We start from the raw sequence: 21,965 nt of genomic DNA, 5'->3' as shown, positions 1-21,965 counted from the left end.
GGCAGGTCCCTTGGTGGGGTGGGCTCCAGTGTGGAGGTCTGGCGGAGCTGTGGGACCTGAGGCCCCCGGGAAGCTTCATTTAGTGAGCGTCCTACTTTTGTTTCTGTTGCTGGGATGAAATGCCGTGACACAGTAACTTGGGGGGAAGGGTTGTTGCGGGAAATATAAAAAAGACTGTCGAGTTCCCACGCTACATCCAGCTGCTCTGCCCCACAGCTGTCTCACCACCTCTGTCTCTTAGCTAGTTTCCCCCCCCACCCACCCCCACAGCACCAGTCGGGGTCGTCCCAGCCTCGGTTTGTCTCAGTGTCCCCTGTACCTTCTTGGCGGTCCCACATTCCAGTTACTCAGTAAAACAAAATGCTAGAAGCTTATAATTAATCAGTCAGATTTATATATCAATAAATTTTCAATTCACCAAAATGACCACATAATAAATTCAGGGCCAATTGATAATGGTACAAGCTGCCAACCTAGATTAGACAAGTTACCCAATTATTCTATCACTATATGATATTATATCTACCTTTGTCTGTGTAAAGCCACGCTGAATCTGAGTCATCTGGTTCGTCCTCCATCTTGTTCCCTTCCTCTCCTCCTCCTGTGTCACTCCCTGTCTCTGTAACTCTTAGCTCTGCCTCCCTTTTCCCTGTCCAATCACAGGCCTCCTGCTACACTAATATTTAATTGGACAGGGAAAATCCCACAACAGGGGGTTTATTTGAGTTCAGTTCTAGGTTATAGTCCATCATTGTGGGGAGGTCCACAGTCAGGGAGAAGGAGGGAGGGAATGAGGGATGGATGCATGCCTACTTGTCAGTTCTCTTTCTCTTCTCTTATACAATCTAGGGCCTAAGCTTAGGTTCCCATGTATCCACAGGCCAACCTGATCTAGACTCTCTTTCCAAGTGATTCTAAATGGTGTCAAGCTGATGACACTAACCAACAGAGAAAGGCAACAGCTGGAAAGCGGAGGCTGAGCTGTGGCGTTTCCTAATGGGATGGAGCGCTGGCAAGGCCAGATTTACAGAGGCTGGCCCGCTTGGTAGTCTGCCTCGCCGTGTGAGCTGTTGGCCTCAGACCTGGGTAGCAACCACACTTTTGCCACTGTGATCTTACTTGGTACCATCTGCTACACAGCAGGAGAGACCTGAGACTGCATGTGCCCCCCCAAAAAATGAAGTGTACACATTTTACAGACGTATACACTTATACATACATACATATGTATGTATGTACAAGTGTATACATACACTTATACATGCCATGCATGTCCCTTGAATAACACTGACTGATTACCAAGAATGTGGGCGTTACTGCTGGATAATAGGTGGTCGGGGCAGTCAGGGAAGGCTTACTAGAGGCTGTCAGTGAAGACAGGAAGGAACTGGAATTCCAGAGAGATGTAATGCTTTGCCACCTGTGGCTACTCTATCCACTGCATGGGGATCAGGGCTTAGACTTCTGCTTCTGGAGAGGAGGGTATATGGGAGAAGGCAGTTTCCCCACAGACTCAGACACCATCACAGGTTAGAAACTTTGGGCACTGACTCTTAAGTAGCCTGGCTTAGATGGCAGAGTTGGGGTTGCCCATGTCCCCTGTCTTTTGTTGCTCATCTAGTGATGTCAGCACATGGGCTGCCATAGGCTGGTGTATTTAGTGACATTCCCCACACTCAGGCCCTGTCCTCTGAGGCAGAAGGTTTTTTTCAGCTCCTTCACATTGTTAACAGGAAAGAATGGAGTTCACTGTGGGACTGTTGGTTCCCAAAAGCTGAACACACTTTTGTCAGCTGAATCAGGGACATGTCCTTGTTCTGGTGGCCTTGCTATTGGGATGATATAAGGGCTCTGCCCCCAGTAGACCCCTGTAGACCTGTACCCAGCTGCTCCCGATTCCAGACCACCCATCCCAGCTCTCTTCCACCATGACACAGGCTAACTAGGGAATACTTGCTGTCAACCTCCACCCAATGCATGTTGGGCAATGCCATGTGAGCATGGTTCAGGGCCATTGGAAAGGAGGCAGGGTGGACCAAGCAGAGAAGAGGAGTGAGCTTTCTGGCAGGCCCAGATACACTGGCAGTAGTCCCAAAGTGAGCCATATTCCATGTCCCCAGCTCATCTTCTTCCTGCAGCTGCTGGGGTTTAGGCAAAGGTCACCCTTCTAGGGGTCATAGCATGTGTCCTGTGGGAGCCATCACTTTAGGATTAATTTGAACAATGTTTCCCTATCCAACAGAAATCAACAAGCCCCCATCTGATGACATCCCAGCCCATGGCAGTGCCATTGGGCCTGTCATTGGCATCATCCTCTCCCTCTTCGTCATGGGTGGGGTCTACTTTGTCTGCCAGCGTGTGATGTGCCAGCGCTACACAGGAGCCAGTGGGCCCTTTCCCCACGAGTATGTCGGCGGAACCCCTCATGTGCCTCTCAACTTCATAGCCCCAGGTGGCTCACAGCACGGTCCCTTCCCAGGTAAGGAGCCTGAAGCATTCACTTGGTGATGGAGGTGGTTTGGTTGAGTTGTCTGGGGGAAATCTGGAGGGCCACCTGCAGAAATACAGTCTATTTTTGCAAATTCCCAGGAATGACACTTTTTGCTTCAAATCCTGTCAGTAACATGGTGTGCCCATATCTATACCTCATGAGGGTGAAAGTACCTGTTTCCTCTGGATCTGCCATGAAGACTGCCCAAACCTCTGCAACTCTGGTCCCCTCTCCTGGCCTATTCTGTCACTAAGCCTGTTAGGTCTGCCATGTCCAGTGGTTGATGTGACCTGATTGTTTGTAGGGGAAGAAGACAGGACTTGTCAGGGGCTGCAACAGCATCACTATCCTGACACTCTTGGGATGCCTAGGCTCTGTCTGTGTGGTATGCCCTGTACTCAGCCCCTACAGGGTCCCTTCTCTAGCCTTTCCAAGAATCATTCTGAGTCTGAATGCTTTATAGAGACTTGGATAGCTTGCCCTGGTATAGCCACAATCCAGACCTGCAGGAGGTAGAGACAGTGTCAGTTGGGACACAGCTACCTGAGAAGGCATTTCATGGGCATCAGGACCTAGGGTGGGAGTTTGCTCATTCTGACCTGCCTGCCCTTTCCCACAGGCATCCCGTGCAGCAAGTCCATGATGAGCTCCATGAGTCTGGTGGGGGGGCGGGGCAGCGTGCCCCTCTATGACCGGAATCACGTCACTGGAGCCTCATCCAGCAGCTCGTCCAGCACAAAGGCTACACTATATCCACCGGTGAGTGAGACGGGCAGGTGAATGGGTGGCAGTGGGAGACTCTCCTGTCAGTACCAGCTCCAGGGACTTCCTGGGTGAAGGCTTTCTAGAGCTAGCGATTATCCCAGCACCCCAGAGAAGGTTGCTGAGTGAGGCTCCCACTTCTCATCAGTGCTATTGGGTTCTGTATAGGAGAGAGTGGCCTGTGTCTATCAGGAGACCACAGAGCCCGGTCTTCAGAAGCAGCTTGTATCCATAGTGTGCTCACAGTGCAGTGTTCAGAGATCACAGAATAAGGACGCTAAGGAGCTGCGGGTCAAATGGGCCCCCAGGAGCTCCACCCTGTGAGTTCTCCGTCGCTCGTTACTGTATTTTGAGACAAGATCTGCTCCACCACAGCCCTGAACTCATCTTCCTGCTAAAGTCTCCCTAGCACCTGAGATCACAAGTGTGCACCCCCGCTCTTGCCCCGCTCCTGGTGTGTGTAGGCGGCCCTTTATGTAGGCTCTGAGTTGTAATTTATGTGTTTGTAAGGTATGAACTTAATTCTCTCAAAGAAGGAAGTGGCTTTTTGTTTTTTGACCTCAGTTTTAGGTCACTGTGAATTTATGTTCAACCAAGGGGGATAATACCTCCCACCCATTTTTCACATGGTCAGAAGCTGTGTGAATGCAGCCTAGTATCATGAGCAGGACATAGACATAGATCCTCAAATATGGATTTTAGCAGTTTACACATGTGCAGGCTGGGGCTCAGTGGTAGAGCGCTTGCCTCTCATGACTCTAGCTCCAGATTCAGTTCTAGTATCACACATACAGAGAGAATAGCATACTGAGGCTAGTTGCCAGGACAGTTTTACCTGAGCGTTGTGGCTCATGCCTCTAATCCCAGCACTTGAGTGGCTAACTCTGAAGATTGTCAGTTGTATGAGGCCAGCCTTGGGTAAGTGGTTAGAGCCCATCTCAAAAATAAAATATAGCAAACTTGTGTGCACCTTTAATCCAGTACTTGGGAGGCAGAGACAATTGGATATCTATGAGTTCAATGCCAATCTGGCCTACATAATGATTCCCAGGCTAGCCTACTTTTACATAGTGAGCTTGAGGTCAACTTGGTTTACATAGTGAATTCTAGGCCAAGCCAGGGCTTATGTGGTGAGACACTGCCTAAATAAACAAATACACAGATAAGTAAATAGGATAAAGTGAGATAATTGCTCCTGAAGAGTCTGTTCTGAGCCTGGCATTTGATGGTAGCAATGCTTATCCAGCTCCTCTGTGGCTTGTACTAGTGTCCTCTGATATTCCACGGTGGCACATCCCTAGAAACGGTGTGCATGATGACCACAGCCTAGCTTATTCCTCAATGGGTGTAGATGAGATACCTGTTTCTTCCTTGTCACAGGTGGGATCATTGGAAGCTGTCCCGATCTTAGTGCCTAAATCTTGGTACCTATCTGGGTGTGTTGGTTTGTCATTTTGACCTCTTATGTTATAGGGGACAGTTCCCCTTCCTGCCAGCAGAGGGCCACACTTGTAAGACTTGCTGTCAGAATAGTGCAGGATTAAAAATATGTGTCACTGTGAGGAAATACCTGACACAAACAATTTAAAGGGAGGGGTGGGAGAGGGGTGGTTTATTTTGGCTCATGGGTTCAGGGATTCAAAGGTTTCAGCCTGGAGTGTCTTGGACCAAACATCATAGTGGTAGGAGAGGGGGGCAGAACCGCTTCATGAGTTAAGACTCGAGAGAAAGGGGGACAGAAAGGAGCTGGGGCAGGTCTTTCTCAGGGACCTACTTTTTCCAAGTAGGCCCTGTTTCTTCCTTTTAGTCACTTCAAATGCCTTTACGCCATGTTTCATCTACGATCAGTCCATGACTATGTCCCAGCACTCGGGATCCAATCAGAGACACACTTAGAGGCTCTGCCACCAAGCCCTCAGCAGAACACACTCTCACAAGTCCAGTTTGTTTCCTTCCCATCACAGTCAGGGCGAGTGGCAGTGTGCAAAGATCCTTGAGAAAAGGGTGGGCCACCGCCTATCCTTCCTTGTCCAACCTCTGCATCGGGTAAAGCTCCAGCAGGAGCTTGGGGCGTTCTAAGTAGGAGCCAGGTTATGGGGAATGGCAGGAGATGCAAGAGTGGAAGTCAAGTGCAGTCAGCAGGAGGTATCTGTGAGCAGAGAGATGCTCACAGAGGCAGGTGGATGTACTGCCTCTGCAGAGAGACCTGCTGCTGCTGGGCTCAGGGCTAACGGGAGTGCTGATGCAGGAAACCAAGGCTCTTGCTGACACTGCCCCCTACTGGCCAGCAAAGTAATGCTGAGAGGTATGAGAACATCTGGGTTGAAAACACTTCTGTCTCCATGCCTCTAACCACCACCACCTTTGGGGAAGATGGCGGATGCCACCCCTCTCCTTTCTAAGTTTCACTGGCTCTGGAAGGGTTCTGGGGACCACAGGCAGAGAACAGTCCCAGACCTCAGGCTGGCAAGCTGAATGAATGGTTCAGGCAAGAGAGGCTTGAAGTAACCTCTGCTCACTCTCCCTGACAGATCCTGAACCCACCACCATCCCCAGCCACAGATCCCTCCCTGTACAACATGGACATGTTTTATTCTTCAAACATCCCAGCCACCGCCAGACCATACAGGTAGGAGTCCATCCTCGCCTTCCCTGTGTAGGGAGAAGGGCCTTGTCTCCGTCCTCCTTAGTGTGTGTCCCGTGGGCTCTATCTGCATTGTTTTCCTCTCCTCTCTGGGTTCTTGGGGCTGCTTCTGTGTGTGAGCTCAGTGATGGCTAAGTGTTGTTCGTATACCAAGGGAATACATATTTAATGGGTTTCTTTGTTGCTTGGGAAACCTGGAGGTTGGCCTTGAAGGAATATATAAAAGTATTCACCCCCAGTGCTGTCTGTAGGGAAACCCAGTTGGGAAACTCCAACCCCCAAATTACCTATATTGGGGTTCTCAGACCAATTCTCATGAGAGTGGTATTAAGAGCATTCCTAATATTGGGGTGATATAAATACCTAGCTTACTGCTTTTCATAAGGTCCCAAAGATATTGCATCAAAATTCACAGCAGAGAACTAGCGAGTCTATTGTTGGTCTGTCGTAGAGGGATATGGTGGTACCTGCCCCACCTTGAAAGTCTTTACCCACCACAGATGCCAGTGGTATAGATGGAGTTTTCCTTCATGAAATCTTCCTGAGACCCCAGGCCAAACAAATTAGAGCAGAGTTGCATACAAATGGCTGGGAGGTGCAGTGAGGGAACCACTGAAGTCAGGTGAGGGCTTAGTGTTCCGATCCAGCCACGTTTTCTGTCAAGGAACACCAGTTAACAGGACAGCAGGTGATAGCTCCAGTATGCAGGCAGCTGATTTGATGAAAATGGCTCATGTTGCTCAGAGAACTCATCTCCCATGACAGAGTGGCCCCAGAATATACAGGGGAAGCAGGATGGTGGTATACTGCTGTGGTTGTAGTGACTAGAGAGCCTAGGGTGCAAGGGTGGCTATAACTAATAGGCTACCCTCTAGGTACTCTGGCCTCAGCCGCAGGGAGCTACCACATAGCCTGGAAAGAGAGCTAGGGCCCCACCTACCACATAGAACAGGGCTCTAAGGGAGGGCCACACAGCCTCTGCCTGGGCCCTTGGCCCACTGGGTCTTGCAGGCCTGCCATCTAGTGGCCATTTCTGGGAACTTTTGCACTGGACTTGTCCCAGGCTTGCAACCCCTTCTGGATTGTTACTCAAGCACCTACAGTGGCTGCTAGTGTCAAAGTATAACATGCAGCCTACACTGCCAACCTGGAGTTGTCATTGACTCTGCAGCCCTGTCTGCCACTGTCCCTAGACTGGAAGTATCTATGCCTGCAAAGCCTGCTCCCTGCGTCTTCCATCCTGCTTGCCTTTGCTCTGAGTCCCTTTCACAGCCTCACCCTGCCAAGGCAGAGTTCCATGAGGTGTGTGTTGCCACTGTTTCAGCCTCCCATTCCTGCTCACGGTGTGACCCCAGCATGGTGGGTCCAGACTCTGAAACAAACTGTGATCCCTGCTTGGTGAGTTCAGGACACAGGGCCTGACACAGAATTTCTGGGCCTCTCCTGGATACAGGTAGCCACTGGGAGGCTGGGAGACATCACCAAGGTCAGGGTGCTTTAACTTAGGATAAGACTGTCCCAGAACCACATATTCTCAATGGTCACAGGAAAAGGCACTGTACTCAATAGCTATTAAACTCTTTCCTATAGACACATATGCTTCTAGCATGTTCCACATAGAATCTTACTTCTTTTTTACAATCCTCTTAAGAAATAAGGCTGGGGCTGGGGAGATTACTTGCCACACAAGTATTCGGGATGGAGTAAAGGACCACACATGGTGGAGAACTCTGAGAATCCCAGAGCCTGGGAGGCAGAGACAGGAGGATCCTAGAGGCTCACTGGCCAGCGAGCATAGCTAAATTCGTGAGCCCCAGGTTCAGTGAGAGGCCCTACTTCAAAGGATAATGTGGAGAGTGATAGAAAGACACCAGAGTTCAACCTCTGACCTCCATATACATGTACGTGCACTCTCATACATGCATATGAATATGCACACACCAAAGCAGGGGTGTTTCCTTTTGAGAAATAAAAGTTGGAGGTTAAGTGAGCTCCTGCCAGTTAGCCAACAGGCTCTGCTGACCTGTTGTCTAGAAAGGGGACCAGGGATCTAGTTCTTACCAAGCCCTGGTTGTGGAGGCAGAGTGAGTCTGAATTCTAGGTTAGGCCACCCAGCAGGCCTTCTGCCTGTCAAAATTGCTAAGGACCAGCAATTAAAGGCCCTTGTTTACACGGGGCTGGGCACACATGTGAACTTCTTCTTTGTTCCTTCTAGGCCCTACATCATTCGAGGTATGGCACCCCCAACAACACCTTGCAGCACAGATGTGTGTGACAGTGACTACAGCACCAGTCGCTGGAAGACCAGCAAATACTACTTGGACTTGAATTCGGACTCAGACCCCTACCCACCCCCACCCACTCCCCACAGCCAGTACCTGTCTGCAGAGGACAGCTGCCCACCCTCGCCAGTCACTGAGAGAAGCTACTGCCACCTCTTCCCACCCCCTCCGTCCCCCTGCACGGACTCATCCTGACCTTGGCCGTCCACCCCGGCCTCGCTGCCTTCCTGTAAATATTTTTAAATATGAACAAAGGAAAAATATATTTTATGATTTAAAAAAAATAAATATAATTGGGATTTTTAAAAAGTGAGAAATGTGAGCGGTGAAGGGGTGGGCAGGGCTGGGAAAACTTTGTACAGTGGAGAAAATATTTATAAACTTAATTTTTTTAAAACATAAAAATGCCATTCTTTTGTGCCTCATGAGTATTTGAGTATTGAGCCTGTTCCCAAAGAATGGATTTCACCCCACTGGATGGCTGCTGTGCGAGCATCGTCCTGTGCATGGCTGTCCCTCTATCAAGCCTCCTCAGGCAGAGACAGGCTGTGACCTGACCTGTACAGAGCATCATTCACGTGCTGCTCACAGGCTCAGGGAATTTCCCATTTTGTATTGGACCCTGCATGAACAGCTTTGAATTGGAACAGCGTAAAGTTCCTGGACTGTGTTGGCATTCTGGCTCATCCCGGTGCCAGTCATGAGGACCAGAGGCCAAGGTAGCCCTCTGACTAGCTCATCTATTTCGACCCCATTGGATGGAGCTATGAACTCAACTCTGCCAGACTGTAGTTGCTCTGGTCACATCATAGACAGTCCCTTTTGTCCTCAGAGGCATCCAGTCAGCAGAACCTGAGGTCTGTTTACATGTTCACCTGGTTGGTGTTGAAGTATAGAGTCCTGATCTCTGTCCTGGGGAGGGGTCTCCTGTCTGACAGGTGAAATAAACTGTGGCATAGATTGAGGAGAGTAGGTGACTCTTGAAGTGTCCTGACAATCGAAGGGGATAGGCAATATCCTGTCACATCAGCTTCAAGCTTGCCTGCAATCGTGGCATTGGAGAGAAGTCAGAATGACCACACTCAGTTTTGGGTATGATGACACCTAAGAACTGAAAGAGAAAATCTAGAGGTTCTGGCCTGCCAACGGAGTCCTGAAACTGAATCCTTGATCCACTCCAAGGGGGCTGGGGTGAGGTAAAAGCAGCTCAAGGAGGGAAGGTCTGTAGGAGAGAGGCCTAGGAACTGCAGGCACTGTTCACTAGGACATACCAGAGTTGCTCTCCTGGCTGAGACTGATCAGGAGCCCTCCAGGATGACGGTCAGCATGACAGTGACAACAGTGACACAGGCAGGCTGACTGTAGGTTCTGCCACTGACAGCTAGGGAGTAAAGGCCTATCTAGGGGTCCCCTGTAAACAGAGGTAATCATGAATGGATCTGACTGACACCTGTCACTGGTGGTCCTCCTAAGGATTCTGTGCAATAATGCCAGAGAAGACTGCCCATGGCAGGGGTGGAGCTTGGTAAAACAGAGGTTGTGACCTACCAAAGCTCAGAGGTAATGGGCAGGTCTAAGCTTATTACAAAGACTGGCAGAGCCAGAGGGGCACCTGAACTCCTATCCCCAAATCCTGGATCTCTTGCTATCAAGTTGCCTGTGGGGCTCAAACACCCAGAATTGCTGGCCTTTGAGTAGGGCCACATGTCCCAGGCACTCACTGAAATTCAACTCCCAGCCTGGTCTGTTTCTGACTCAGCTGACTTAAGAGCTGCCTGCATGTGGCCAGGGGGTGACAAGCATCCTTGGTTCCCTCTGCCATCCATGTACCCAGCCCAGGGTCAAGCAAGTGGTGGGAAAGAGAGAACTTGGGCTGTTGGCCCTTGGCAGCCTGCCTGAGCTGGGAAATGGTCAAGTCACATTCTGCAGCCTTCTCCTCCCAGCAGTGTGGGCAATACTGCCTGCATACAGAGCTGTTACATTGGCTAGAGATCCAGTTCCACCAGTAGGTTATTGTATGCCTAAGGATGCTGACTGGTGCTCAGAGGCCTCATCTCTGGTCCTTTTCCTGTTTGTGTGTTTGGCTAGTGGAAACTGGCAGCCAGTCCAGTCATCACCTACAAGGTACCAAGGGAGCATCAGGCTGGTGTATACAGAGTTCTGCACTTGAGTCATTTGCTCTCTAGGAGCCTCTGATAAGCTGGTGGGGCTCCTCTCTAGTCTTTGAAATTTCCTAGGAGAATGTGCATATCATTTCTTTGCTCCAGATAAGGCACTGATGGGAAACAACATCACCTGTCTTGCTTAGTGAACCAGTGAGTTTACTAAGATAACTCACAGGACAGGGTAACTCAAAAGCAACTACAGCACTAAGAAGCCCAATTCAGCATGGGCCACAACTCCCTAATACTGCATCCCTGGAGCTCAACTTGCAGGCAGCTACAGGTTGGAGCATCTCCTCTCAGCATCCATTATTAAGCTTGTATAGCATTTGAGAGGGATCTTGTGAATCCTGTACATTTCAGGAGCTTCCTGAGACTTGTGAATTTTGTTTACTCCTATGCCTTGTAAGTTCCTTGTCCTTCCCGAGTCTTCTAGAGTGCCCTCCAAGGAGGGATGTTTTAGTTTGAAGGAAAACAGCTCTGGGAGTGCTTCCACCTAGTGCTCACCATCCAGAGATAGAGGCATTTCAAAACTATGAGGAAGGCCCTGTACTGACACTGTGCTTTCCTGTTCCCCTGTGAGGGGCATCTTGGTACTGAAGGAGCTGGTGTCTGAGCTGTGGTGGTATAAACAAGGAGGGACATTTACCTAGCTATTTGACTTCACAGCAGCCTAGTGAGGTGTTTCCCATTTGTTGTTAAGGAAACCAAGGCTTGGGTACAAATTGTTTGCACTCACTAGACACAATTGTTTCTACTCACCTCTCCCCTTCTACCCTGCCTGCCCTCCCCTTTTGGGTTACAGCCACCCTCCTCTTCCTCACACTTTCCTGAGCCCTAAGGAGTTTCTTATTGTTAACAGCCCCTTCCTTCCACAGACCTGTTCAGCGTATTCCTCTTCCATGAGACTGTGTCTACTGTCTGTCCTGTGTTTCACAGCCCTTGGTCTACTCTACTACTCTACAGCGACCCTGAGGCACTGAAGCAGTGTCCATCTTGAGTGGAGGGACAGTCTATGTGACCAGGTCTTGGGCATTTTCACCTGCCCAGGTTCAGGAAGTTTGGTGGAGCTCAGGTTCCACTTAGCTTCTCAAAAGATCGGGGCTGGGGTCCCGCCCTCCAAGGCCTCACTGGCTTCTTGCTGGTGATGTGTTGTGGACCTCAAGCTACAGTCTCTCTAACCCAAAGTCTTCATTTCCTTTCCCAGAAGCTTGATAGCCACAGAGTGGTCAACATGCCTGGAGGTCTCCTTTTCACAGATTGGGCAGCCATCAGCCATCCTTCAGGGAAATCCAGCTTCTTTTCAGCTCTCACACTGTAACACTGTAAAACCAGGAGGGAAAGAGAGTGAACTTCAAGGCTAAGTGGGTGACTGTTCAGGGTTCCTTGGAAACTCTGGTTTCTCCTCTTGAACCTCAGGATTTCTTGACCTGACCCAGCAACAGCCTGTATGCCAGCCCAGCCCTCTTGGACCTTGTCCTCTTCCAGGCCAGTAATGGCCCCATTTCATCCCCTGGGTCTGTGTCAGCAGAGAGTGGAAGAGAAGAGAAAAGAATGAAAGGCACTGGGGGCATGCTTCCTCAGGTCGAACTTACCTAACTTACAGTTTTGTGCAGAGCTCCTCTTTCTGTTGCAGTATATGATGGGTATGTCAACACGTCCTTTGGGGAAGTCAGAGGGTTGCTTGTTTGCTTTCTTTTATATTATAACTTCAACAAATTTAATCCAGGCAGCTCTGACTTTGCTCTCAATGTTTAAGGAACAACAGTCAGGTGTTTTCTCTCTACCCCACTGTTGGAGTGATCTGGCTTAAAACAAAATCTTAAATGTGTGTGCTCTTCAAAATGGACTGAAAAGTAAAGTGTTACACTCCAGAGGGAGGTGGTGTGAGGGGAATGGGAGAGAGAGGGAAAGGAGGGAAGGAGGGAAGGAGGGAAGGGGGAAGAGGAGAGGTAGAGAGGAAGAAAAAGGGAGAGAGGGGGAGAAAGAGGGAGTAAGGGAGAGGGAGGGAGATGGAGAGAGGTGGAGAGGAAGGAGAGAAAGAAGAGGGAGGGAGGGAGGGAGGGAGGGAGGGAGGGAGGGAGGGAGGGAGAGATGGAGAGGGAGAGAAGGAAAGGTAGAGAGAGGCAGAGGGAGAGAGGTAGGAAAAAAGAGGTAGAGAAGAAGAAGAAGAAGAAGAAGAAGAAGAAGAAGAAGAAGAAGAAGAAGAAGAAGAAGAAAGAGAGAGAGAGAGAGAGAGAGAGAGAGAGAGAGAGAGAGAGAGAAAGGCCCATTAAACCTGCAAGGTTTCAGACACAGAGCTCAATCTGTGTCACATGCAAGGCTTGCCAAATTGGTCATTCTTCTGAATCCATGTCTCTACAGGGCTGACAAATGGGCTTCAGGCTCAGGTACCTCCTTCCCTAGGAAGCCCTCCATGACTTCAATGTGTCTGGCTTCTACTACAAATGAATGATGGGATGCTGGTGTGGTGGGCCACTGGATAACTCATCCAGATGGTGGGAGAGGCTGGTTTGGTCAATGAGGCAGCTGGCCTTCGCCTTCACAGACAGCACAGAAGGCAGTCCCCGCCCACTCCCAGCTGGCAGTTGCCGCCATGGTCCAGTCTTTTAACTGCTGCCCTCTCCTGAGCTTTCTGCTACCTCAGTTTTAGCAATGTCACTAGTTTTGTGGCCTCAGGCAAGCCTTCTAGCCTCTGTGTTCCAGAGTTAACATTTGCTGCCTCTCTAAGTGCCTGGAGTGGTGTGCTTGACACTGGCTGATAGATATTATCACTTGTACTTCTGAGAACTGGAGAGTCAGAAAGGTTAGGTCACCTGGCCAAGGTCACCCAACCCCTACATGGCCTCTGGTGTCAGAATGACCTGGAGCATAGTTAGCTAGTGTGTATGGGGACTATAATGTTGTGGATCTACTAGCAATGAACTCTTTCTGGAATCTGCTTCCAGGCACAGCTCTCTTGGAAGGTGGACTGGAGGCCAGGGTGGGTTTGTATAACTGTACAGCCCTCTCTTGCTGAATTCCCTGGTAGTGGGATTCAGAGCCAGAATGAATGAAGTGGAAGACTCAACATGCTGGGCCGTGTGTAAAGGACAGGGGTGGCCAGTTCAGAGATTGGGAACCTGGGGAAAGCAACAAGTGTCCAACAAGGCAGGTTCTGTCTCCTCCAGCCCAAGGGCTAGGCTCTGTCATTTTCCCCAGGGGATGGATGCCTAGAGGCAGCCTAATGAAGACCCTCAGGAGACACACTGTGTGCTCTCTGAGCTTCAGTGAATCCCTGGAGAAGCCTGGGACTGGGACTGCTGGACCTGCTGGAAGAGATATGCAGGCAGCTGCTGTCCGAGGTGTGAGCACTGCCACTCAAGGCCTGTGTACTCAGCTACCTCTGCTATCTGGTCTCCCATCATACCTGGGCCATTCCTGCCTTTGAAGCTTCAAAGCCCCACCCTGGGGTGTACTCTCCCCCCCATGAGCAGGACTGAGAGACCTTGGTTGCCACAGCAAGGTCAAGTGACCTAGGTGGAGTTACCCACCTTGGCTGCCCGGAACACAGCAGAACTGCCTCTGGGCTTGCCTTGAGACATCTCCGGCCATGACCTGGAATGGACTATGGATTATCCCACCCATCTGAAACCAGGAGGGGTTGTGGGTTGGGTCTTTCCCTTTAAATTGAGAGCTGAACATTAAAGCTTTGGGCCTTGATCAGAGAACTTTGTCTTGGCCTCATCTCTTCTCGCCCTCCTTCCCCCTTCATTCCCAGCCTCCCTTTCAGGTGAATCCAGTTGACTTGTGGCCGCGGGCGGCTACACTGGGGTCTCTGTAACACCCTTTCTTTTCCCTGCCACCAGCACCCTAGGGCTTTGGAGCTCTGTCCTGGCTTATGACTTACTACTTTCCCAGGAGTCTGTCCCTTAGCTCGATCACCTTGGTCACTTGTTTCCCAGATGGCATGGGAAGGCCTACTTCATGAAAGACTTCCAAGAGTCAGATACTTTGTTGACCAAGGTGGCCAGCTGCAGCACCTGAACTTCTGTCCTGCCATGCTGAACCAGGCAGGTTATTCATAGGGGCCTACGGGCAGCATCTTTCCTGTTGCTGTGATAAAATATTCTAACAAAAGCAACTTTAGGGAGAAAGGGTTCATTTTGTCTCACAGTTCAAGGATATAACAGGGAGGTCGAGGGAGCAGGTGTAGGAGTCTGCCAGTCACATCACATCCAGCCAGCTTGTGGTCGGCTCAATTTCTTCTTTTTATACAGCCCCAGGAGAATTAACAACCGGGATTAACCGTGACAGTGGTAAGTGCAGGGCTTGAGAGTGGAGACACTGATGTCAGGACCCCAGTTAGGGGGAAGGGGCAAATGTGTGGTATTATAAATGTGGGACACTAGCATTTTGAAGAAATTCATGTGTAAAATTCTTCTCTGTGACAAAAGATACACCCTGATCTCCTTTGTATTAGGAAACCTTACACTTTGATCCCATTTTCCGGGATGCCACTTTACTCTGTCTGAGGTGATTAAACTGATGGTCTTTCATAAAACTATGCCATGGAGAATGCGGGCATCGATCCCGCTACCTCTCACATGCTAAGCGAGCGCTCTACCATTTGAGCTAATTCCCCAGCTATAATTAGCTTCCGTCGCAGGTTGTATTGTGACTCACGTCATCACCGGTTTCCCCCGTGGCCGTTGTCCCACCGCCTGCTGTCATTGTGCTACCCCATTGGCTTCCTCGCATCCGAGCTATATAGCTGGGATTGGTTTGGTTCATTTGTTTTAAAATTCATTGACTGTGAGGATTGGTGGTCCCAAGCGTCTGTCATGAGAGGCCCCGCTGTTGCTACGGGGCAGAGGGACCCAGCCTAAGCTTCTCCCAATTTCTGACATGTTTCTCAGACACCGGGGTCCTAGAGGTTCCGGATCCGTCAAGACCATGGGAAAAAGAATGCGCCTCTAGCATTTGACTGACAAGGCCTCAAGGCCAATCGAAGTGGAGGCTGGGCGGTCCAATAAGTTGTGGGGGGCGGGAGAAGCAGGCCAATGATCCTTGGGAAGGGGCGGGGTCTATCATGTGATTGGCTGCGGGGTGGCCGGAGGGAGGGCGGGGGTAACTCAAGGCCTGCTTGATACGTCCGCCATTTTGGGCGCTTCGCTGATGGTGTCGGTGAACCCTTTTCCCGCCTGAGCGCGACTAGCTGCGAGTCGTGGGCTCCTCCAGGTAACTCAGGGGAGGGGGCAGCGGCACGGGGTTTGCAGGTCGCGCGGGCGACCGGCCGACCGACGGGGGCGGTGGTCTGGTCCTGGCGGCGTGGGGAGGGAGCGTCCCGGCCCCTTTCCCCTCCCCCCCGGAATCGGCTGCTTCGGCGGCCCGGGAGGCAGCGTCCAGTCCTGGCCAGGACCCGGGCCGCCCGCTCCTGTCAGCCTGGCCGCGCGTTGGCAGTCAGCCGAGCCGACTGCGAACTTTGGACGCCGAGGTGACTCTGGGCTTGGCTCAGCGGGAGCCCAGGCGAGGCGAGGCGCGCCCCGAGCTAAGTCGGGGGTCCTGGACGAGCTCACCGGCTTCCGCGCCCTGGCCTTCTTAGCGACTTCTCGGGATCTCCCGGAGCTTGTCAACTCGCTGGAAAGCTTCGCGAAGGCCTTTGTTGGACTCTTGTCCTCCGAGAAACAAGTTTTGTGGGTTTCTGGGCATTAGCAGAGTCATCGGAATACAAAAAAACCAGTTCTGAGTCTCCCGGGGCCATCGCGGTGAATCTTCAGCCTCTGTCGTCAAGTCTCTTATATACAGACGGGGGCATTGGAGATTCCTTGGTGTTTGGAGCTGAAGTGAGGGGTTACACTTCTTGTGGCTTTAAGCACCTTCCTTTTAAAACTCGGTTCACTCCTAACTTGGAGGTCTTCCCCCCCCCCCCCCCCCCCCCGAGTCCTGTTGTCTTTCATTAGAACTTGGACTTTTAAGTCCTAGGTGGGACAGACTGAGTGGTCTGATTAGCTCTGTTCCTGGACTTCTCCATCGCATCATCTACTGTCATTTGCCCCCTATCCGGTGTGGTCTCTTTAGGATGGGTCAGAGCTTTGTTTATGTTTTGCTTTTGCAGGGGGAGGAAACATTTAGACAAGGTTTCCTTCCATCAGAGCACTTGTTAATATGGATACTGTTTCGTTTTAAGTGAAGTTTACTTTGATTTTTGTTCTCAAGGTCATGTTTCGGATGACAAAGCCGGTAAGAAAGGGACTTAAGATTTACTCCTACTAAAATGTTCCTTGAACCAGCAAGGTGCAAGATCTCTGTTGCTAATGGTGTTTGAACTTTCTTTTGGGCCACCCGAAAATTAAATCTTTCTTTGCCATTTCCTAGTCCTGTGACCTTGGACAAATTAGTCCTCTTTGCTGCCCCTGTAACCCAGGAAAACAAGTTTGTTCCATAAGTTTATCTCACGTTAGGTCCCAATTATATCTAACATGTACATATTAGACCTATAACTGAGTATATATATATATATATATATATATATATATGTAAGTTAGCACAATCAGTTTCGTAGTAAACATACTTATCAAATTCAACTTGATCTTGTTTATTTTTTTTTTTTTTGAGGCAGGGTCTCACTATATGTCTGGAGATCTTTACTGCTTCTGCCTTTAAAAATGGGATTAATAAAGTCATGTATCACTATACCTGGCTCATTATTTATTTTTTGAGATGATAGGGTCTCTTGGAGTTTAGGATGTTCTTGACCTTCCTTTTCAGCTAAGGCTGGCCTCAAATTCTTGATCTTGCTGCCTCTACCTGATAAGCATTATGAGTAGAGGTGTGTACTACCACACCTAGTTTAAAATTAACTTTGAAATGTTTAGGTACAATTAGGAAAGCCATGTGTTTAAGGATCAGCTAGGCTAAAAATAATTACTGGAAGTTATTTTAATTTTTCTATGAGAAGGGATGTTGAAAATCTATTAAGTCACTTGAGAGAGTTTTGTCTAATCCAGTACTTATGCATAGAAAGCACCTCCAGGAACTTAAACAGCACCCCTCTTCTGCTGCTTCTAGGTACTGCTTCTGTGTAGTTGCTCCAAATCATAACATGAGGATTTCTTAGGTTTTCCTGGTTAATGCAATTGAAAGCTCTTTAGAGCTTCAGCAAAGGTGCAGGTTAAACATGCCTATTATCTAAATGATCTGAAACCTGATGGATTTTCAGTGTCAAACTTTTAGATTGTGTAGCAGTTAGTCTGGGCCAATACTTCAGACTCTGAATCTGATATTGTCATTCTAAACCACTTTGGGAAAGGTGTGCTCGGCTTGTAGCTTGGGAAGTAGCTGTTGTGCATGGGTGCTTTGGGGCCTATTCCACACTTCACTGTGTCTGGCCAGGGACCCTAGTGCCTTTCACTCATTCAGTCATCCCTGAATTCAGCTTTTTAAATGTCTGCTTTGTGCCTTTTCCATGGTACTCAAAAAGAGGGCAACTCTTGGTGATAGTTGCTTATTACTTGGATTGCTTTATGCACTGGAGAAGCATATTTTGGTGGACTCCATCTTCCGTAGACTTGAATATTGATTGCTTTAACAGGATTTAGCTTTTGTATAAAGTAAAGCACCCCCTGCCCAACTCCACAAAAACCAAAGCTTGCTAGTTTGCCTTTAAAAATGGCAACTACAAAACAATTCAACTACAAAAACAAAGCTTGCTAGTTTGCATTGACTGAGTGCTTAAGGAGTAGTCTACAGTTGGTCAAAAAATGGATAGCACTGAAATTAAGACTTTAAGTAGGGTTTACTTAGCTTTAATATTTAAGATGAATTTTGACAGTTTCTTCTAGAAAAATGTGTTGTTACAAGTAAGCATTTCTGTTTTAAAATAGTATTTGCTAGGGTTGCTAATCAACTTGGATCTTCTGTGATTAACTTAGTAGTTGAGATAGTTGAAATCTCAGATGTTACCAGTGTATGTTGATCTATATTTTTGAATTTTATTATACTTCGGAAGAGTAAATGATCTTCCAGATATCTATTCAACTAAAACTCAGTGTCATGTTTACTTTATGAAGGGCGCAGGAGTCTGGCCTGGCCCCTGTTTGTTGAGATCTCAGCTGTAGTAGAGGCTGAGAAGCTGCTTTTTCTTAGAATGTGTCAAAAATACTGACCAGACCTCATGACTTTCAGTTATAGGTGCTTTCTCAAGATGTCAGTTGACTTTCCTTTCTTTTTCATTAACCCATGATAAATACATGTTTATGTGGAACAGAATCCTTGGATATAATGTATATAGGTGAAATAAGGGTAATTTAAGCATTTTTTTTAAAAGAATTTATTTTATGTATATGAGCACACAAATAGCTGTCTTTAGGCACACAAGAAGAGGACATTGGATCCTGTTGTAGATGGTTGTGAACCATCATGTGGTTGCTGGGAATTGAACTCAAGACCTCTGGAAGAGCAGTCAATGCCCTTAACCACTGAGCCATCTCTCTAGCTCCCTGAAGCATTTCTTTGCCACAGAGATTGCCTTGGATTGGGGAGTTTGGCTTTGTAAGGCACTTGGTCAAGTTGCATGAGGCTCTTACATCTATCTGTAGTACCCAAAGAGATGAAGCTAGGCATGGCAGCACATACCTATAATCCCAGCACTTAGGAGGCAGAGGCAGAGGCAGAGGCAGAGGCAGGAAAAGCTGGAGTTCAAGGTGATCCTGGGCCATGTAATGAGACCCTGACTCAAAGAAACAATGAAACAGCCTTCCCTCCTTCAAAAAAAAAAATCAGTAAAATGATTTTTTTCTAGTTGCTGTCTATGGTCCTGGGAATTAAGCCTATAGTCTTATTCATGCTAGGCAAGTGCTTTACACTAGGTGAGGGGTTTTCAACCATTTTTCCCCTCACTCAGGAAGCATTTTTTTGGCTTATCATACCTCTGGTGTGCTGTAGAGGGTAGAGGTCAAGGCTAATGTTAAACCTGCGATGTACAGAATATTGTAAACCCCCTCCTTACCTCTCCATCCCTTGCTACCATCTAGCCCTAAATATCAGTGGTGCTGACATCATGATAGATATACATGAGAATCATTTGGGATGCTTTAAGACCATGGATGTTGCACTTTATCTCTGGAAATCTGTGATGGAGTTGAGACTATAATTTTTCAAAAATTAATTGATTATGTGTATGTGAGCTTTCATGTGTGGATGTGTAGGTGTATATGTAGTGCAGTGCACTCACATATGGATGTTTTGAGAGTCTGTCCTTTCCTTCTACCATGTGGGTGCCAGGGATCAAACTCAGGTCATCAGGCCTGTGGTAAGCATCCTTAACCATTGACCCATCTTGTAAGCTGGAGAGTGTACTTTCATAAATCTTCCTAGATAATACTGAAGTGCCTTTTTAGAATTACTGTTTCAGAGTGTTGACTTAAGGGCTGAGTCAGATCTTTGGGTGGCTGGGAGCTGGGTCTGCAGTACCTGGATCCTGCCTTGGAGGTTGTTAGTGGCAGGAAGACGCGGTATCAGTATATCATCAGTCAGATGATTTAGCTTTATAATAACACATTTTGCAAGTGCAACTTTGAGACTTTTCCCCTTTACTTCATGAAAATACATTATCATACTGAGCTTGAAACTCAGCAGCAAGTTAGGATTGCCCTAGTGCCAAATAACATACCACTCTTGAGTTTTATTATTAGTAATATTTTTAAAAATTCTTTTGCCATCATCTTGGTGATCAACTGTCAGTTTGTTTTTAGATACCCTTCCACCCCTGCTCTTTTATAAAAATATGAAAGCCTTTCCTTAGAGAGTGCCCAGTTGTGACTTTTGAGGGTGGAGTGGAGGGAGTGTACGGTATGGTCAGCTTTTAGTGCCTATGCCCAGTGGAAAGAGAGTTGTTTGTGTCCTGGACTCTGCAGGTGGAGAAATGTCTGTCTTTTTTCCTGGAGAGATGTGTGCAGGAGTAAAGGGAAGAACAGAGGTCCTTGCCTGTACTTAAAGTTGGTATGATGCAAGTGATTAAATTGAGGAGTGTTAAGAAAACTATACATTTAGTACTAAGTGGTACCAGCTGCATACATTCTAAGACAGGAGTCATGGAGATGCCTTCTGACTTCAGTCCTGAACCTCAGCCTGTGGTTGTACTGAGGACTGCAGTCAGCCCACCCACAATACTTAACCACTGTCCTGTTTCCACCATCTAGTACTGCCCCTTCTCCTCGTTTAGAGGCAAGGTCCAGTCATCATCCTGTGTCTGCCCTCTAAGTGCTAAGATTATAGTTGTTAGCCATCATGCCCACCTCCATCTACTTCTAATCTTACATTTTTTAAGATTCATTTTATTTTGTGCATGAGTGTTTGTCTGCATTTATATATATGTGCTGCTGTGCTTGCAGAGGCCATTGGATGGATCCCTTAGAACTGGAGTTACAAGCATTTGTGAGGAACTATGTAAGTGCTGGGAACTGAACCCAGTGGTTTTTTTTTTTTGTTTGTTTGTTTTTGTTTTTTTTTGTTTGTTGGTTGGTTGGTTGGTTGGTTTTTTTTTTTTTTTTTTTTTTTTTAATACAAGAGTAATAAGTGCTTTTAACCATTGAGCCATTTCTCCAGCCCCTAGTTTTCAAGATTTTTGATCAGCAGTTGTAGTGACTGTAATAATCTATTGTTTGTCAGAAATATATTAGGGGATTCATTGATGAACAGCCCTTAAAGACCTATGGTCTAAAGGAGAGCTTGGCAATTACAGCTAACAAAGCTTGTTAGTATTATATAATCCCTCTGTATCATTGGGCTCCATATTTGTGAGTTTACACAGCATGGATTAAAGGTATTACATTCCACAAAGTTCTAAAAACCAAATTTGAATTTGCCACAGGTGGAGCACTTTACTGAGTTCCTGTAATAAATGTGAATGTAGATATGCTCTGCTGGCCACCGGCCACTTCACAGATCTTCGGTGTCTCCCACTGCAGTGCTTTGTGTGCTGCTTTTGTATCTTGTGTCTCAGCTTTTGGATGGTGCTGGTCTGTATGTATCTGTATTGAACATGGAGACAAGTTCATTTTCACTTTATTCCCTGAATAATACATATAACATTTCTTACACAGAATCACATTACATTGATTTTTAAATGATTTGGAGCGGTTTTAAAGATGCAGAAGGCATCCCAGCAGGGTCCTAGAAGCAGTATCCTGCCACTAGTTAGGTATGGCCAGGTAAGGTTTAAGTCGAAGCCTCAGGGAAAAGGGCTGTTATTGCTTGACTGGCTTATTTGTTTGAACTTTGGGTAGCTGAAGTTGCTAGAAGTCTTGGAAACAAACAAATGTGTTTGGTGTAGGCCTGTAACCCAGCTACTTGTGAGGTTGAGGTAGGAGAATAGCAAGGTCAGAGTCTGCCTGGGCAATTTAGCAAGATTGTCTTAAACTGGGGGGAGAGATGGCTCAATAGTTTAGAATGCTGGCTGTTTTTGCAGAGGACCTGGCTTCAATACCCAGCACCCACATGGTGTCTCACAACTGCTTTTAACTCCAGTTGGGGATCTGATGTCTTATGACTTCGCCAAGTTCCTTCTGCACACGTGTGGTTTACAAGCATACATATACTCAGGCACATAAAGTAAATAAATATTTAAAAAGCACTTTTGCCTA

General features: G+C 47.9%; 2 protein-coding genes across 8 annotated transcripts in view; both read left to right on the top strand.

Annotated features, from left to right (window-relative positions):
• The window catches only part of Lrp5 (LDL receptor related protein 5), a 100,040-nt gene extending 91,441 nt beyond the window's left edge, over positions 1 to 8,599 (top strand). For all 3 annotated transcript variants that reach the window (XM_034505885.2, XM_076914641.1, XM_076914642.1), the window contains 4 exons: positions 2,243 to 2,479; positions 3,111 to 3,250; positions 5,785 to 5,882; positions 8,113 to 8,599. In XM_034505885.2, coding sequence (XP_034361776.1) covers positions 2,243 to 2,479; positions 3,111 to 3,250; positions 5,785 to 5,882; positions 8,113 to 8,374 — 737 coding nt within the window. In that variant the 3' untranslated portion in view covers positions 8,375 to 8,599. The remainder of the gene's footprint in view (positions 1 to 2,242; positions 2,480 to 3,110; positions 3,251 to 5,784; positions 5,883 to 8,112) is intronic.
• Positions 8,600 to 15,426: 6,827 nt separating this feature from the next.
• Ppp6r3 (protein phosphatase 6 regulatory subunit 3) overlaps positions 15,427 to 21,965 on the top strand; it is a 112,461-nt gene continuing 105,922 nt past the window's right edge. For 2 of the 5 annotated variants that reach the window (XM_034497905.2, XM_034497886.2), the window contains exon 1: positions 15,439 to 15,561. The gene's annotated coding sequence lies outside the window, so the exon portion shown is untranslated. Of the gene's footprint in view, positions 15,562 to 21,965 lie in introns of all 5 variants that reach the window. The other 3 variants (XM_034497914.2, XM_034497869.2, XM_034497932.1) reach the window with 3 other exon arrangements.

Source organism: Arvicanthis niloticus, chromosome 1 (genome assembly GCF_011762505.2).
Source record: "Arvicanthis niloticus isolate mArvNil1 chromosome 1, mArvNil1.pat.X, whole genome shotgun sequence".
Taxonomy (NCBI): Eukaryota; Metazoa; Chordata; class Mammalia; order Rodentia; family Muridae; genus Arvicanthis; species Arvicanthis niloticus.
Note: the sequence above shows the minus strand (reverse complement) of the source record. Positions and strands in the feature narration are given on the sequence as shown.